This window comes from Strix aluco, chromosome 3 (genome assembly GCF_031877795.1).
Source record: "Strix aluco isolate bStrAlu1 chromosome 3, bStrAlu1.hap1, whole genome shotgun sequence".
Lineage (NCBI taxonomy): Eukaryota > Metazoa > Chordata > Aves > Strigiformes > Strigidae > Strix > Strix aluco.
Window position 1 is genome coordinate 99,812,466 of NC_133933.1, and position 19,139 is coordinate 99,831,604.

At 42.0% G+C, this 19,139-nt stretch overlaps 1 protein-coding gene across 1 annotated transcript in view; it reads right to left on the reverse strand.

The window, feature by feature from the left end:
• Positions 1 to 19,139, reverse strand: part of COL19A1 (collagen type XIX alpha 1 chain) — a 226,280-nt gene that overhangs the window by 20,088 nt on the left and 187,053 nt on the right. Inside the window, exons 42-48 of the mRNA XM_074819814.1 lie at positions 19,040 to 19,066; positions 16,060 to 16,113; positions 13,038 to 13,082; positions 10,876 to 10,920; positions 10,706 to 10,768; positions 3,132 to 3,167; positions 2,932 to 2,976 (exon numbers count right to left, since the gene is read on the reverse strand). Of these exons, the coding sequence (XP_074675915.1) occupies positions 2,932 to 2,976; positions 3,132 to 3,167; positions 10,706 to 10,768; positions 10,876 to 10,920; positions 13,038 to 13,082; positions 16,060 to 16,113; positions 19,040 to 19,066 (315 nt within the window). The remainder of the gene's footprint in view (positions 1 to 2,931; positions 2,977 to 3,131; positions 3,168 to 10,705; positions 10,769 to 10,875; positions 10,921 to 13,037; positions 13,083 to 16,059; positions 16,114 to 19,039; positions 19,067 to 19,139) is intronic.

The window sequence follows — 19,139 nt, forward strand, 5'->3', positions numbered from 1 at the left end:
AATTTTAAAATTTATAGGAAAAAGTGTTCTGTCCTGCATACAGCTATTGTATCAGGATGTGTATTGCAACACCTTGAGAAATTCATGGCAGAGAAAGGATTCTGACTGAGCAGCAGAACTTTTGTAGTCTGCAGGGAAGAAGCTCTTTCCTGGCCTTAACAAAGTTTCTCCATCCTACCTCCATCTCCTACTTCACTCACAGCAACCTGACACATAAAGTTGAAGAACAACCCCTGCTGTACCATGTGTTATTGCAAAACTTGAAAGAGGTATAGCCTTTAATATAATTTTCAGTTTACTTTTTTTGAGATTGAAATCCAGTATAGGGAGCCACTGAACACACCATTTTGTCTGATAGCACTTTAAAACGAGACAACCCACATGCATGCACCCACATGTATAAAAAAAGCTGAAGGTTACTGTACTTACAAGAAGCCTTCATTAAAGATATATTTAAAGCATAAATATACATATATAATTTCTCAGGTTTATAACCCTGCAGAGTAGGTATGGATAATTATTCTACTAGAAATAAAGAAAAATGCAGGTTTCTCTAACACCATGGTGCTATGGTGAAGCTGATCCTGGAATTGCTTTTCTTCTAAATTATTCCCATTGTACAGGCAGCCAATGTGTAGGAGGCAGATCAAATACTACAGCCACTTTTCAAACAAGCATTTTTTCAACTGCCTCCAGTGTTTGTGTTTGGAAGAAACTCTTTGTAAAAAGTCATAAAACTAGGTCATATCTTCCTCCAGATTCCTCTTTAAACTCTCCTTCACTATTAATTGTACAAAAACACAGGGTAGGACATTTGCATTTTGCTGTCTCTGCCTACGGTGCTGATTTATTCAGTCCTCCTCCCTTCTAGTATCCTCTCATTTCTTGCATTTAATCTTGAACTAAATTCTGTGCAGAAGGAACTATTTTGCATGGGTTTCTACATGTACTAGTCCAGCAGGCTCCTGGTCTTTGATCAAGGTATGCAGATAATAGCAATAAATGAGCCAGGTACCAGTACTTTAATCTGCTGTTGAAATGACTTGACAGACATATTGGTATAAACCCCATGTTTTCCACTGGTTTGTCACACAGTTTATAAAGTAGTAATAACAGCAGTGTTTAGTCACTCAAAGTAGGATTATTTCAGCTCAGGTGACTTCTTCCTTCTTAAAATTGATTTTACAAGGATATACTTATATTAGACATGAAAACCTCAAGAGTTTTATTCTGTTCCTCCAATTTTGATGCTTCTCTTTTCTGTAATTGCAACAGCTGGTGTCAAACTGAATGAGTGTGCTGGTACAGCAGTAATAATAATGGCTACAAGAAAACCTTGACTTTGTGTTATTTTCTGTAATCATTGCAATCTCTCTCACAGATGCAGGTCTGTAATACCTGATCCAGAGGGAAAAAAAAAATCAACTCCAACTCCCCTACTGATCTCTTATCCAAGATGCAGACTTCTGCTGTGTATGTTGTTGTTATTTCTTTGTAAGATCTCCCCTTGTTTTCAACAACGTTTTCTTTTCCTGCAGAATTGTAAGGAACAACTAACTGACAGCTTTCTGAAAACTGTATTCAGATACTGCATTAGGCATATTGTAACCTTCTTGTTATAAAAGGTTGTGAGAGATTTTGATTATCATTTGAGACAAAAATACTTCTTGAAATTGATTTATTTTTTAACATGTATCTATACATTTCTTTATATTTATATACGTGTGTGCATTTATTTATTTCTTTTACTCTGTACAGAGGGAGCTAGATCGTGACATGTTTGCCAGTGATCCCAGATGTGAGAGCAGATTCAGGCATCTGTCACCTCTCTGAGAGCAAGCATATATCCATATTTACATCTATAGCTACATGTACATGAGTGTATGTATGTACTCTGTCACCAATAAGACTGGAATAAATACACCCTCTTCTCTTACCCTGATGCTTCCCAGGTTCACTCTGATGAAGCAAGCTAAGGTTGTGTCTCTGTTTCTCACAGAATTTTTCAACATCCTCCTCCCTGTCAGTATGTTTCAAGGTCATGCACTTACAGGTCCAGCCTCCTCTTCTGGATGTATGTGTACAGTACTGTTTGCAGGGTATTCAGATAGGCTGACACTGAGAAGGTCAAGGTTGAGTGGTGTAATGCAGTACACAATAGATGGTACAATAAGAAGGTTTTTACTTTTTACTTTTGTCCTTAAAGGCAGAAACAGAACATTGCAAAATGTTAATTTTTGTAAGGGACAATTCATGTGATGGTCTCCTCAGTGTCATAAAGCAGCATTTCCTTTTCCAGATTACACAGGTGCTTTTCTGATTGATCAAATAAATGTGGTATCAATTGGATTAGGACATCAGGGCTTTAGCAACGTCACAACAGGAGCAGAGTATGTGCTAGGATTCCCTTTGCTCTAAAAAAATAGAGATAATCTCTCACCTTCTGTAATGATTCCTGCCCACCATGATCTTGTTACCATGAACAGAACTGTCTAAACATTTTGGGAAGCAGTAAGGCATTGCATTGGCATTCCTGCTGCCTGAGTGTAACAAGCTTGTTTTATATAAAACATGGTTTGTGTGTGACATACAAAGATCCCAGGGATGATGCTGGGGTAAGCTTTATAGCTCTTGCAAAGTCCAACAGCATCACAACAGGATTAGCTACTTTCCAATTTTCAACCTATTGATCAATTTACGCTGTCCAGGCTAACTCTGTTAGAAAGTCTATAAAATGTGTTTTCTAAATGCAGAAGCCAATTCAATTCTAATTCCTTAAAGTGGTGTCTAGGACTAAACCTCTTAGTTGTCCAAGAGACTGTTGAAAGTTCACAGAGAATTAATTTCTTGGTTTTGCCTGGGAAATATGCACTGATGAGGTTCTTACATACTCAGTAAAAAGAAAAAAAATTATTGAAACAAGTAACTTACACGTTCTCCTTTGGGTCCTCTGTCTCCTGGTCTCCCCACAGCACCCTGAAAAATTGTTTTTGAAAAAAGATAAACATATTACTTAAAGCCTTTTTTGTATATTCATCTATTAGCAGAACTGAAAGCAACTGCCTAGGATTAACAGCTATGTTATCTGTGAAGAATAAAATATACTAGCATGCAAAAGCATGTTTTCCTACCGGAGGTCCTGGCAATCCATCTTTTCCATTGATTCCCTATAAAAAAACACAACCATTTTAAAATAAATATGCTTATGTATATGCATTTTAAAAATATAAAGCTCAACGTTTAGTGGTGGTTTCAGTACGCATTCTGAAGCTGCAGGGGCAGCAGTGTGGTTACTATATAGAAATACTCACAAATAGTCTTGAGATGTGAAATAATAGAGCTCAGGGTGACACTGAACTGCAAGCATATTAAATTTGAGCTGAGAGCAGAGCAAAAATAATCTTTGGCATCAAGATGTGCATGAACTTTAATGAGCACACAACTTTCAATGACGAGTTATATGGAAATTCTGCAAATGTGGAATATGGACCCGTACATGCACTTTTCTAGTCCCAGATAGTCATCTAACCATATAATTCTAGATATTAGCCCTGATGATCTATTACCCTTCTGCTGTTACAGAGATTATGCCTTAATAGTAAGTGACCAGATCCATTCTTTGGTTGTTAGGACTTGTGGCACGGCACAGCTTCAGCCTTCTGGGCTAAACATATTTCCTTCCCAAAAGAGGGTGGTCTCACTCATACCACCTGCTGGAAACAGTCCCAGTCTCATGTTATCCCCCAGACTGGAATGTGGCATTATCCGAGAGTCCTAGTTGGCATGGGCCAAAATGATGTCAGAGAGTATGTTAACAATTGCACAATGACGGATAATTGCAAGACAAATGCTCTGGCACAGTTTAATTTACTAGGATATACATGTATCTGCATATGCAGCAAAGTCACAGCTATTTCACTGAGTGAGAAAGAAGGACTTGCATCAGGAAAGACATCAGGAATATTTCCTTCCCTCTCATACTGCAAAGTGGAGTTTTGCACAAATGAGGCACCTTGGGCCAAGCTGCTGCTGAAGTTACAGAAATTGTCTCTTCTTTCAAGACAGAAGCATAATGTGGAGATGTGCTGACAAACTGAAGTGGTCTGCTTCTCAAGCTTGTCCCCGAAACATCAAGCTTTGGGGGAGATAACGAGTCCTGTGTTATCCTAGCTGAAGCACTTCTAGAATATAAACTAGGTTGTTTTAAACCAGCTCAGACAGTGCTGACTACACTGCTGTCACACTTCTATTAAATAAAGAGGTCAGATTAGACATATCCTAAGTGAACAGTAAATGCTTCAGCTGCAGTGCTGCATCACTGTGATGGTTTAGCCCCTGCCGGGGTCTGAGACCATGCGGCCGCTGCCCCTCCTCCACAAAGGGAGTGAAATACAAAGCCCCAAGACTGAAATAAGGAAAGGTTTAATACAACAATGCAATAGCAACACAACCAACAACAACAATAACAGTAATAGTGATGGCAATTAACAGAGCAAAATAGCTACCAAATACAGCAGTGGGAAGCACGATGTACAAAACCACGAGTGCACCGCGCTCCCGCGCCAGGAAAAATGTGACCTGCCAGGATGTGACGTCCGTCCGCATGGTATCTGAATGACCCGGCTAGAGCTCCCCCCCCACTGCTGGGGAAACTTAACCCTATCCTGGTTAAACCAGGACATAATCCACCCCTTTATTCTATACCATGTGCGTCACATCCAGCTGCCACTTGGCAATTAGCATTGACAAAGAAAAATTAACAAAAGCACAGTATAACTCACGGTGTGTTTTCACCCACAATCAAGTCCCCTTGTGGCACGCATCAGACCTCTCCATCCTTCTGCATCACCCACCAGGTGCACCCAGGTCCTTGAGCAAAAACAATCCCGTGGATGGGTTTGCCTTTGCCCGGTGCAGGACTAACCCAGACCATTTTTCCCAGCAGGTCCCTCATGCGCACCACAGGGACTCTATCCCCATCCACAACACGTGGAAGTTTTGACTGAGCCGGGCCAGCTCGATTGGCAGATCCTCTTGTGTTCACTAACCAAGTGGCCTTTGTCAGATGTGTGTCCCAGTGTTTGAAGGTTCCACCCCCCATTGCTCTCAATGTAGTTTTTAACAGTCCATTGTAGCGCTCGATCTTCCCGGAGGCTGGTGCGTGGTAGGGGATGTGGTAGACCCACTCGATGCCGTGTTCTTCTGCCCAGGCATCTATGAGGTTATTTCAGAAGTGAGTCCCGTTGTCCGACTCAATCCTCTCTGGGGTGCCGTGTCGCCACAGGACTCGCTCTTCAAGGCCCAGGATGGTATTTCGGGCAGTGGCGTGGGACACTGGATAAGTTTCGAGCCACCCAGTGGTTGCTTCCACCATTGTGAGCACGTGGCGCTTGCCTCGGCGGGTCTGTGGCAGTGTGATGTAGTCGATCTGCCAGGCCTCTCCATATTTATATTTCATCCATCGATCTTCATTCTGCTGGGGCTTCACCCGTTTGGCTTGTTTGATTGCAGCACATATCTCACATCCGTGGATGATCTCTGCGATGGTGTCAATGGTGAGGTCCACCCCTCGATCTCGAGCCCACCTATATGTTGCATCTCTGCCTTGGTGGCCCGAGGTCTCATGGGCCCACCGGGCTATGAACAGTTCACCTTTACGCTGCCAGTCCAAGTCCACCTGAGCCACCTCGATCTTAGCAGCTTGGTCCACCTGCTGGTTATGCTGATGTTCATCAGTGGCTCGACTCTTGGGTATATGGGCGTCCACATGGCGCACCTTCACAACGAGGTTCTCCACCCGGGCTGCAATGTCCTGCCATACTTCAGGGGCCCAGATGGGTCTGCCCCTGCGTTGCCAGTTGTTCTGTTTCCATTGCTGCAACCACATCCACAGGGCACTTGCCATCACCCACGAGTCAGTGTAGATATAGAGCCTCGGCCACTTTTCTCGCTCAGCAATCTCCAAAGCCAATTGGATGGCTTTCACCTCTGCGAACTGGCTCGATTCACCTTGTCCCTCAACAGCTTCAGTGGTTTCTCGTGTGGGATGCCACACTGCAGCCTTCCATTGTCGATGTTTTCCCACAATGCGACAAGACCCATCAGTGAACAGGGCATATTGTTTTTCTTCCTCTGGCAGCTCGTTATATGGTGGGGCCTCCTCAGCATGTTTCACCTCTTGTTCTGGTGACATCCCAGCATCCTTGCTCTCTGGCCAGTTCATGATCATTTCCACTAATCCTGGGGGGTCGCAGTTCCCTATTCGGGCCCGTTGTGTTATCAACGCAACCCATTTACTCCACGTGGCATCTGTTGCATGATGTGTGGAGGGAGCCTTTCCTTTGAACATCCATCCCAGCACCGGCAGTCGAGGTGCCAGGAGGAGCTGTGTCTCAGTGCCGACCACTTCTGAGGCAGCTCGAATTCCTTCATACGCTGCCAGTATCTCCTTCTCAGTCAGTGTATAGTTAGCTTCAGAGCCTTTGTATCCCCGGCTCCAAAAGCCTAGAGGTCGGCCTCGGGATTCCCCATCTGCTCTCTGCCAAAGGCTCCAGAAAGGGCCATTCTCCCCGGCTGCGGTGTAGAGCACGTTCTTAATCTCCTGCCCTGTCCGGACTGGCCTGAGGGCCACTGCCTGGGCAATCTCCTGCTTAATTTGTTCAAAGGCTTGTTGTTGCTCTGGGCCCCATTTAAAATCGTTCTTCTTGCGGGTTACGTGGTAGAGAGGGCTCACAATCAGGCTGTAGTTTGGGATGTGCATCCTCCAGAACCCCACAGCGCCCAGGAAAGACTGAGTCTCTTTTTTGGTGGTTGGTGGGGCCATGGCTGTTATCTTGTTTATCACCTCCATTGGGATGTGGCGACGCCCATCTTGCCATTTTATTCCTAGGAACTGAATCTCCCTTCCAGGCCCCTTAACCTTCTGTCGCTTGATGGCAAAACCGGCCTTCAGGAGGATTTCAATTACCTTCTTTCCTTTCTCAAAGACTTCCTCAGCTGTGTCCCCCCATACAATGATATCATCAATGAACTGCAGGTGTTCTGGAGCCCCACCTTTCTCCAGTGCAGTATGGACCAGTCTATGGCAAATGGTGGAGCTGTGTTTCCACCCCTGGGGCAATCGATTCCAGGTGTACTGGATACCCCTCCAAGTGAACGCAAACTGTGGCCTGCACTCTGGTGCTATTGGGATGGAGAAGAACGCGTTAGTGATGTCGATCGTGGCGTACCACTTGGCTGCCTTTGACTCCAGCTCATACTGGAGCTCTAGCATGTCCGGCACTGCAGCACTCATCGCTGGCGTAACTTCATTCAGGCCACGGTAGTCCACAGTCAGTCTCCATTCGCCATTAGGTTTTCTCACTGGCCATATAGGGCTGTTGAAAGGTGAGTGAGTCTTGCTGATCACCTTCTGGCTTTCTAGTCGACGGATCAGCTGATGGATGGGGACCAGGGAATCTCAGTTAGTACGGTACTGCCGCCGGTGCACTGTCTTGGTAGCAATTGGCACTCGCTGCTCTTCAACCTTAAGCGACCCCACCACCGAGGGGTCCTCTGAGAGGCCGGGTAAGGTGGACAATTGCTCAACCTCCTCCAGGGCAGCTATACCAAAAGCCCACCGGTACCCTTTTGGGTCTTTAAAGTACCCTCTCCTGAGGTAGTCTATACCTAGAATGCACGGGGCATCTGGGCCAGTCACAATGGGGTGCTTATGCCAGTCCTTCCCAGTTAAGCTCACTTCAGCCTCTAATAGGGTCAGCTGTTGGGACCCCCCTGTCACTCCAGAGATGCAGATGGATTCAACCCCACTGTGGCTTGATGGCATCAAGGTGCACTGTGCGCCAGTGTCTACCAAGGCCTTATATTCTTGTGGTTCTGATGTGCCAGGCCATCGGATCCACACCTTCCAGTAAATCCGATTATCCCTTTCCTCCACCTGGCTGGAGGCAGGGCCCCTCTAATCCTGCTCACCATCACTCACTTGATCTAAGAGTGACTCCTGCAGGAATGATTTCCTGGTCCCCTCAAGAGGGTCAAGCATACTGTTGGCCATTCTATTCTGTCTGGGGGGTCTCTGACTAGACACTGGAGCTGCATCTCTCTTGGAAGACTCCCCTTTCATGGTGGTCTTCCCTTTCAGTTGCTGTACTCGTGCAGCTAGGGCGGAAGTGGGCTGTCCATGCCACCTTCTCATGTTCTCCCCATTGTCGCGGAGGAAGAACCACAGGGTGCCCCGTGGTGTGTACCTTCTACCGCCCTTCTCTTGGGTGGGGAAACGCCTGCTTCTAATGGCTGAGACATCGGCCCGTGCAGGCGGAACATAGGACATGTCCTGTTCCATTTTCTGGAACCTCTGAGACAGTTCCTCTACGGCTGAAACCCAGGCATGTTGGGAGGAAGGGAGACTTCCCTCATAGTGCCGGAGCTGCATAGTCACTTCATCCACTGTCTGATTGTCTCGCCACCAGGATGCTGCTGCTAATGCTTTGGAATGTCCCTCTGGTCCACTTTGCAGGAACTTCCGCCACATCAGCTGTGTACAAGGGACCTGATCTGGATCCAATGGTGACTGCTCATCATTCAGATCACCATAGATCATATCAAACACAGCCATTTCTCTGAGGTTTTGGATGCCTTTCTCCATGTCGGTCCACTTGCCTAACCGACATAGAGAATCATCCTTGTAGGGGTACCTCTCCCTCACAGCGAGCAGGAGTCGCTTCCAAAGGCTGAGGGTTTGAGCCTGTTTCCCTATTGCCTTGTCAATACCAGCCTGCTTGGCTAAATGTCCCACCTGCTTGGCCTCTCTCCCCTCCAATTCCAAACCAGCAGCTCCAGTATCCCAGCACCGGAGCAACCAGGTGCAAATTTGCCCGCCTGCAATGCGGCTGTAATCCTTCCGCATATCTCGCAACTCACTGAGGGATAGAGATCGGATGATTACCTCCGGCTCTTCCTCCTGCTCTCGTGATGGGCCTGGTTCATTATCACCCTGTACATTGCGAGGGGATTTTTTGGTATATTTGGTTTTCCGTATCGGGGCAACTGATACTGGTACTGCTTGTCCCTCCGGCTCAGCTGCTGTGCTGGTGGAGGCGACCGGTACTGGCACTGCCTGTTCCCCTGGCCCAGCTGCTGTACTAGCAGGCTCACTTTCAGACCCTGCAGCTCTTTCGCCCCCTTGGGGGCAGTGAACAGTGTTAAAGATGACATGGTAAGCATGGGCAAGCCCCCAGCACATTGCAAGGATTTGTGTCTCCCGGGATTTGTCAGATTGGCAGCACACCTTTTCCAAACACTCCACCAGTTTATCAGGACTCTGCACTTGTTCGACAGTGAGATCCCAAAGCATTGGGGGTGACCACTGACTCAGGCACTTGCCCATCTTCTCCCACACACCTTGCCATTTATAACTATCTGCCCCTGGGGCAGGTTTCCGGGTGGTGCTATTGTTGGAGAAGTACCGCATGGCCCAAAACAAGATCTGGCAGGCATTTAGAAAGCATTGTGCCGCGAACACAGTGGCCAGGAGGCTCCAGGGATAGCTGAAACTCTCAAAAACCGAGAGAATCTCCTCCCCTGGCTCACCCATAGAGGGGGTGAGACCCCAAACAAAAGACCAGGCAGCAAACAGGTAGCTGTGCACCCCCACAAGCAGCGAAACGAGCCCATTATAAGCAGACAGTAACCAGTAGAGCAAAATACAGCCCTTGACACATTTTCCACCGACAATAAATGCCACTACTAGGAGCACAGAGTGGATATGAGGATTAACCCAGCCCCACCACGCAAGCAAATTGCCCAGCATTGCAAACGTTTCTTATCAAACAATACAAGTAAAACAGAAAAATTACACCTAACAGATTGCTCTAACACACTTCTCCTTTTGTCCTTATTTCAGTCTTCTCCAGCCCCATGTTGGGCGCCAAAGTTGTGGTGGTTTAGCCCCTGCCGGGGTCTGAGACCACGCGGCCGTTGCCCCTCCCCCACAAAGGGAGTGAAATACAAAGCCCCAAGACTGAAATAAGGAAAGGTTTAATACAACAATGCAAAAGCAACACAACCAACAACAACAATAACAATAACAGTAATAGTGATGGCAATTAACAGAGCAAAATAGCTACCAAATACAGCAGTGGGAAGCACGATGTACAAAACCACGAGTGCACCGCGCTCCCGCGCCAGGAAAAATGTGACCTGCCAGGATGTGACGTCCGTCCGCATGGTATCTGAATGACCCGGCTAGAGCTCCCCCCCCACTGCTGGGGAAACTTAACCCTATCCTGGTTAAACCAGGACAATCACCTGTATACAGAAGTGTTACGAAGTTTATTCAGAGTCACGAAGCACACACTTCTCTATCTAAACTGAAACAGAGAATGTATTTTGTCACCCCATTCTTTATAGACTGTGTTGAGTGTCTGGGTTAATATTCTCCTTCTGAAAAACACAAGAGGATCCTTCATGTCAACAGGATCCAAAGGACCTTTAAAGGCAACATCTCAATAACATCAACTAATATAACATCACCATACCAGGAATTCTTGACTGGATGGTTAATATTGAGTACTGTAGCTCTAAGTGTTCTTCATATGTTACCTACTTAACACAAAGCAGGATGTAATCTCATTTCTTTTGTAACTTCTGATAAATTAAGACACATCTTTTTGTAATGAACATATATATTCAGTATAAAATTGCTTACTGGTTTTCCTTGTGGCCCTTCTGGCCCAGGGAAGCCTATATCTCCTATAGGTCCTCTTTCACCCTAAGAAAAAGAAAACACACATATAAATCTGCATGTAAAACCTTGCATTCAGTGTTTAAAATATTTGTGTATTATCATAAGACTCCAAAACTTAAATCTGTACTTACAGGTTCCCCTGGCATCCCTGGGGACCCGGGAGATCCCGGTTTTCCCTGCAAAAATAGAACATTACAAATTCAAATTACTAGGATGCAAAACATAATTTCTCTTAGGTCAAAGATAAATAAGAGAAGATATATATTTGAGTGAAATGTTCATGTTACTGTTCATTAAATGCTTTAAGAGAGGAAAATTTTTTTTAATATCTGTACCATGTTAATCTGGCTCTTGTGTACAACATAACTCAATCACTTGGTCTTCTTTACCCTTTCTGAATACTGAGATAATGTTTTAATGAAATTTTCTTTTACAAACCATGATTTCCTTCTTGAGAAGTCAGAGTCAGATCAAAGTTTATCGCTGTATATGTGAAATCAAGATTCTTTCCTTCAGGTACTTCCTAGTCCTGATTTTTTTAAAAGTGAGTTTATTACTGACTTAATGCCTTTTGCAAATTTTCTTCATGCTCTTTTTTGGTCACTTTTATTGTCATTTCATGTTCAGCCTTCCAGAACTCACAATCCTTTCTCATCTCATCATTTATATGGTGATTTTAAATGTTCTTATTTTTTTAAAATGATGCCTTGCTTATAGCAATCTATCTGGTTCAGCCCCAGACAAGAATCTATTACCCTGAATCTACATTTCCCAGAAATATCCTTATACTGGGTCCTCAGCTGACTTGTACTAGTGAGGGATCTAACACATCAACACCGGTGACAACTTCAGGGACAAAAGGACTGAGGATTCGTGCTGAGGAAATAAGCATTGGTGGCAATTCTTGCAGAATCTCAGTCCAAGCTTCCCTGATGTCCTGCTCAGCAAAAAGTCAAAGCTAAAATGCGAGGTTTATATTCCCAAATGGGAAAAATGGTCCACTATTTAATCTTAGGGAATAATGCCAGGCAAGGATGACAAATTCTCTTCCAATAAGATATGTGGATATATTTCAAAAACTTTTCAGAGACTACTGAAAAATATTGTTTCTCAAATGTCTATTAATTTGTTAATTAAAACTGCTTAGCATAAAATGTTAAAGCAAATCATTTATTTCAGTGGATTTTATTAGAATTAAATGTAATCAACAGAATGCCACTCCACCACTGATGAAGGGAACTCATTAAATATTTCATATCCAGCTAGAATAGAGAGCAACAATAATAAGACTTGAAACATATCCAGTGGGAAATACACAGGGAATGAACAACTGTGATCACCCTAACTGGCTACTGCATTATTGATTCACAGCAAGAAATACATTTCAGAGAAACAAACTTTGAAACTCTTAACATGGGCTATAAAACTCAGACAAATACTTCTCTTTTCTCCTTAAATTTCAATTTTACTTTGTTTTAGGACAACTTAACTAAATTAAGCTATTTAAGCTGATGTACTCTCTTGGAACTTACAGTAAATGAACTAAATCAGTGGTTAATGGAAATGGGAGTGCATAGACACAAACTTCTCTTCGTTTCGCAAAACACACATTTATAATTTAAAACCAGCTCCTGAATAGATTGGTAGTTGCCCAAATTTAATAATAAATGTATTTGCATATAAATAACTCCATATTGCCTGCTGAAATATGGATAAACCTTTTTATTAAACTGTGAATGCAATCTAAAGAAAAGTTGTCTTCATTTCCTTTAGGAACACAAATGAGTAATTATAATTTCAATTTATCATTAATTACATTTACTTTCACCTACAACAAACTTTCTGGATGACTTTCAGAAACTTCTCTGAATACCACACGTAAATAGCTGACAAAGCATTCCCCTAAAGCAAATGTTTGATTGACTTGATATGCAGATCCTAACCAATGTTCATGATTTTTCTTTGTGACAGAAAGATGCTCAGAAATTTGTGCATGCCCAGGAACACAGAAAATTACTTTATCTATATTAAACTGAGACAATGAGAAGAATCTCATATGCTTTCTTAACTAAGCATATGCAGCTTCAAATTCCAACTTTATCCAACCATCCCCCCCATCACTTTAATAATAACATGAACTCTCTTTAGGAAAAACACATGATTTTCGTAACTGCCTATAAAGCATTAGCCAAGCGCTGGCGATCCACAGTGATCAAGATTACAGCTCACCGCCTTGCTTGACCTGTTTTTTCAGCTTCTAACAAACTGAGTTTTCTTTAATGAATATACGTACCGGTGTCCCTGCTACTCCTGGTGTGCCAGCTGGTCCACGGTCACCCTGAAGAAAAGATAAATCTAAACTTAAATGGTAACACTCAAAACAGAAGTTTGGTTGTGGACTCCCATTAAAACCTGAGGAAGGATTATTCAGTGAAGTGAAAATGAGGACAAGTGCCAGACTCTGCTAAATGCTAATATTTAGCTCTGCCACTGACTCATTATACAGACCTGAGCAAGTAACTTAAATCCTTTGTTTAGGTTCTCTTGTATAATGTAATGATTTTCATGCTATCCCTTCTACTCTGCTTAAGGCCTTCCTTGAAAAGGGGTGGAAAGTCCCCAACTTACCTGTAGTTTTACAAATAATTATAATTTGTGGTCATGACAATGACCAAAACTCACATAGGGTAATTCACGATCATATCAACATCTCCATATTTAAGACGCATCTTTCAAGTAAGTTTTTGCCTTCCTGCCACCCAGTCATCTGTTTGCTGCATCCTTGATTTGCTTGTGCCATGGTCCTTTCAGGGCAAAGTTTATCCTTTTAGCATACAGCCACCTTTGTCTGTGCTTTAAGCTAAGTCAATGGCATTTGTGCTGAAGCTGATGAGTTATGGAGCTCACGAGTGGTAAAACTCTACACAGTGAGACTTGCCCTAACCCACTGCTGACATGTATTGGTCTGTGACACTACACTCTGCTAGTGTAACGTTGGTTAAAAATGTAAGAAAAAAATCAGGCTCCTAGTTTCTATAATCATGTCAGAAAAGCCCTGGCACAGTTAAAGCTATACTAACAGGCAAATATTTTTGTGAGATGAGTTTGTTGCCTGGAGCTGTTTTGCTCCACCAACATAGCTACAGCCACATTCTGTTGCACAGAAGAGCCCCAGGAGATGTTGGGATTTCTGGTTTCTGTTCTTATACCTAATGCTGATTTGTCTCATCCTCATAATTTTGTTCAGGTAGTTCAATGAATGCCGGTAATTAGAAACACTGAACTCCATTACACAAAGTATAGATGGATGACAGGTTAAATGTCTGACCTTATGTCCAGAGGGAGAAGCTAGCTTACAGGCCACAGTTCAACCTTTCTTGCTCTGGAGGCTAAAAGAAGTCTATGCAAGTTCACCCCTCAGTGAGGAACACAACACACACCTCAGGAACACTTGAGCACTGAGTAATTGCAGCAGGGTATATTGGCTGGAGCACTGCACTCTGGCCCTGTGGTCATTCTGTACCCAGAACTTGTATCGTGTGTTTTCCTATAGGCTGGATATGACAGTGAAGCTAGAAATTCCTAACACTTCCCTTTCAACTTTTTTCTTTCAAGGGTTATTCTGGTCCTTTCAGCAATGTGGTTTGCAGTGTGGCTGCACAAACCACTGTGTCAGCACAGTTGAGGGAAGGGACATTTTGCCCCAAGGACACAAAGTTGTTAAGCCAGTTCATGAAATTACCATGAAATTACAGCCAACATTGTCTGTGGAAGATGGCATTCTGCTACACAGATGTACCTAATAGCTCTAAATTAAAAACCAGCATGAACTATACTGTTGGGATTGGCAGGCAGACTCTGGGATTCTATTCATTTACTTGCACCAGAAATGTGGAATTTTGACCAAATTTAGTTAAGGAAAGGATATTTTTACTTTGGGAAAGGGCCAAACACTTAGCTTGTTTATATGATCTGCTCCACTGTCTATTCCCTTTATTTAATTCTTGTCCACACTTTGTCTCAGTTAGACCTGCAGTATCTCCCTGTGTTTGTTCATTTTAAGATCAGACTATTCTTTAATTGCTTGTAAATTGTAGTCTTCCAGAGAAAGCATTAGCTCATGTAATTTAAACATCTAGTATAGACACCTACCTTAGATCTTGTCACCCCCGACTCACTGCACAAGGAGTAATGCACAGTGATACTGAGAGAAAATTTTCACTTACATTGTTTTTGGATGAAAACTAAGTTTCAGTAAACTATTTTTGTATGAAGCTAGTAAGTAACATGTAATTCAAAAAGCTGAATATTCAATTTTAAAAAAAAGTACTCTTTTTTTCTTCTTAAATTTAGAAGATATGTGCAAAATCAAACTGTTTTCACTGACATAAATATATTTACAGATTTTTTTCATTTCTCAGCTGAATTTTTTTGAACTTTGTCATATTAAGAAATGAATACCAAAATCTCGACATTTTCAGCATTTCATGACAAGCTTTTCTCTAAATTCATATCAGCCTCCACAACTAGTAAGGCTGAAACATGCCATCAGCTGAAGGAAAGGATCATTTCCTAGCACCTGAATGCAGACTTGAACTACAGGAAGGAGCTGGGGAGGATGTGCTATGGTGGCATCATACATGCAGTACAGAGTGCAAGAAAAGCAAAACAGAAACAACAGGACTTTTTTAGAATAATGAGCAACGGCCCAAGAGAAGAAATTTTTGCTCACTTTGGAACAGGATGAAATGCAAGAGGAACTGTAGGGAATCAGTCTCTACTTCTACTCTTTTCTATATTTTTACACTCATCTGAAATAGTCTTTCTTTGTATGGAAGTCTTGCATGCACTAGGTCCAGACTAATTCAACAAACTTCTCTTCAGATTTGTAGCTATGCTTTAAATCTTAGAATAAGACAGACAAACTGTAAGCATGAGATGATGTTCAACAGAGAACAAGAACTAGTGACCATACTTAGGAACATGTTAACTATATTACTATCAAGTACTATAGTTATATATAGTACATACTATATATAATATAGTATATGGTAGTATTCTATCAAGTTAAGAAAACAAAATATTACAAGACCTCCCACATACAATTTTCCATTTGTGGAAAATGAAATTTTATGTTGGGTGAGTATATGATTTAGATCCACAGTAAAGCAAAAAAGGAAATACAGATAAATATGCAAATATTTTTCACACAGAAACATTAGCTTACACAAAAAAATTTCAAACAAGGTTTCAGAAAACATTTAGCTGAATATAGTTGCCACTAAGAAGCCATAACTTCTTTTTAAGAGTCCTACCTTTTCCCCTGGGAGTCCTTCCAGTCCTGGTAATCCCATTGGTCCTGGGTCTCCCTGATTTTTTTTTTTTTAATTAAAAAGGATTGCATACATTAGAATTTCTGTACTCTACATGAGAAATCTTGAACAGCAAGCAACAGCAGATTATTTAATTTGAGATTAGTAGAACAGACAACCAGTTATTAGGTGAACAGGTTTTGTTATGCCCTGTTTTAGTGATCTGTGAATTAAGCTTTTCCCAGAGGCACTGTGTGAGTATTTGGATCAATGGTTTTAATTTTGATGAAGAATGTAATCCAGAAGACTCCCCTCCTGTGTTCCTGCAAGCCAAGGTCAGGCAGTAGAGCCCTGGGGTGTAGCATACGCTGTCAACTTGAGAACCAACCTTCAAGCAATTCTGTGCTCTGTTCCCTAAACAAAGCTTACTCTGCAGCAGGGTACACACAGACCAGGTCCGATGTAGGTCTTCAAGTTTTGAAAGAAAACCAGAAACATGTTCCACTGGAGAAATCAGTTTAATGTGTAGAGTGAGGAGGCCCTTTTAATTCTTTTTCTGTTTTCAAAGAAAACTGATCATTTACCACAGAGATTTAAACTACAGCCAACAACTCCAATATTTCAGCAATTCTCAGGTAAATTCAAAGCCACAGAAAATTCCCATCTGGATTTTATGAAGTTTCTGGCAGATCTCACTTTCCACTCCTAAATTCTGGGAGATGGTACTTCCTGAGTAGGAAGTGGATGCTGTTACAGAAAGACGTATTCATTTCTGGGCATTATGGTGAAACAGAAGAAGCTTTGTGACTTCTTATTAATCAGCTATTTTAGGAAACTATCTCACAACTCCACGCTTTGCTGTGAGTGCTGAGGGACTGGTTCTCTTTTGGGTTTCTTATAGTCCTTGAGGACCACAGTTACCACATTGGTTCATAGATCAAAGTTTAGTTTTTCATATAGCTGGCTCTCCATTAACACTTGGCAAGGAATGAAACATGATCCTAGGCCCTGCACAGGTTGGCTGAGAGGAGATTATGCACCTTCATGATAGATTAAATCCTAGCCAGTTCTTAAAAATGTTACCTTCCCATAGCACTTTGGTCTTGGCTGGGTTAGTCTGAAGTAGCTACACTTAATTCTGCTATTTTTATGTAGATACTGTGCCTGCACTAGTAGGAAAATAGATACAAATAAATGGTACTGGTACGTTGGTTTCATGAGTAGAGACATTTATCAGTAGTTTTACACTGATACTGAAGAGAAAGACTCCATTATATGGACCCAAGTCAGAAGAGAAGAACCCTTCAACAGGAGAAGACACTCCTCATCATCTTCCAAATACTGTGGCCTGATGTGTTCAGACAAGGCCAGTCTCTAGTGACTTTTAAACAGTCTTTGTGTTGTGCTCTGACTTGATTCTTTACTGCCAGGCATCCAAGATGTTGGCTGAACCATCCCCTTATTTATTTTGCCCAAGACTAACAATTCAAAGACCGAACAGCAGCTGGAGAGATAAGTGTCAGCTTCTGGCTGAATGAACTGAATGTGTTAAGAAACTCTGTAGAGTATTACTCTGAAGTAGCAATTTGTTTCATTAGTAGCAGACATAGCTGTTCTTTACTTTGCTTGAAGGGATGTGATTTTGTTTCAAAAACGATCTCTCCAATATTTTTCAAGGCTTCCTGATCTTTATCAAGTAGACAATTCATCAGCAGATGATGGGGAATGCAGTCTGACTGGGCACAATTTTCTTTCCCTAACTAGCTCAGTTTCTACTGCTTTTATCGAGTAAATTTTTCTCATCAATTTCCATTACCTGGTACTCGTTCTGATTCAGTTATACTGCCTGAAGTTCAAAAGAGGTCTGCTGGACACAGTTCTACCACACTGACCATGAAGGAGTAGAACCTGTTTCACTGCCTTGCAGTGTTATAGTGCTGTAAGTACCACTATGCAGTTATGTGACATTCCTTAGACTTGAAAAAAGAAGTACTAAAGATGTACTTAAACTTTTACTGCTGTGGAAGCACCCATTCAATTTTTAAAACAATATCAATTTAAAATTACATTTTATACTATCATATTTTTCAGGCTAAACCATCAATACTCAAATTTTACTATTAGCTTTTGGGTATTTTCACTGATGTCCAGTCATCAAGATGCAATACCTGTAAGTTTCAACTTTGCCACCATTAAGGCTAAGAACTGTAGTGACAAATCACAAGCTAATGACAAACATAGTTTCCATATTAGAAAGGCAAGTTACATCAGATGTCAAGGACTTTGAGAAAAATGTACACCCAGTCAGGATTTGGATCTACATTCTCCTGGCAGCTAGTCCTATGCAACTGCTCAAGATTCCTTCACTAGTTGTCCTTTCCCTCCTCTTAATTTTTAAAGAAAGATCATGTGAGAAGGACATAATACAATGCTTAAAGGGAAAAGTATTAAAAAGTTAAAATAGATCTGCTTTTGAATGTCAAACTGCATAATTGAAAGGTATAGTGGCTCCCATGATCATCATTATCTTGCTCACCAGAGCAATGTGATCATACTGTAACTAACTGTCATGCCATTTCCAAAGAAAACATCTACTTCTAGTTGTTACTAGCTAGCATGATGTAGCACGCTATCCCTTCTCCCTTAGCAACGTTGGTAACAATGTAATAGCTCTTAAGGTATTTTCTATCTTTATTTCACATTCTCTATTCTTAGATATATCCAGGGACAGCTCAGCAGAGATGAATTCACAAGCAGTTAATACTATGTTCAGTCATTCATTATATTATCAGTTAGAACTATTTACCAGAAATTGCAAAATTTGCAAGCCTGGCAATTAGAAGTTTTTTTTCAGATGTACTGATTCTGCAGGAGGTAAGCTACCTGCTAAAGTACATTAATGGACTCTTTCACCCTTGTGACTAGGATCATGTATTGAACTACTTGGGGAATTCTCTATCATGACCAAAAAATACATACATACCACTGTGCCAGGATCTCCTTTTGGACCCTGCAAAGAAATGAAGAAGAGGAAACACATTTAAAAAAGAACAGAGTTATACAGTAAGATGATTTTTTTTTTT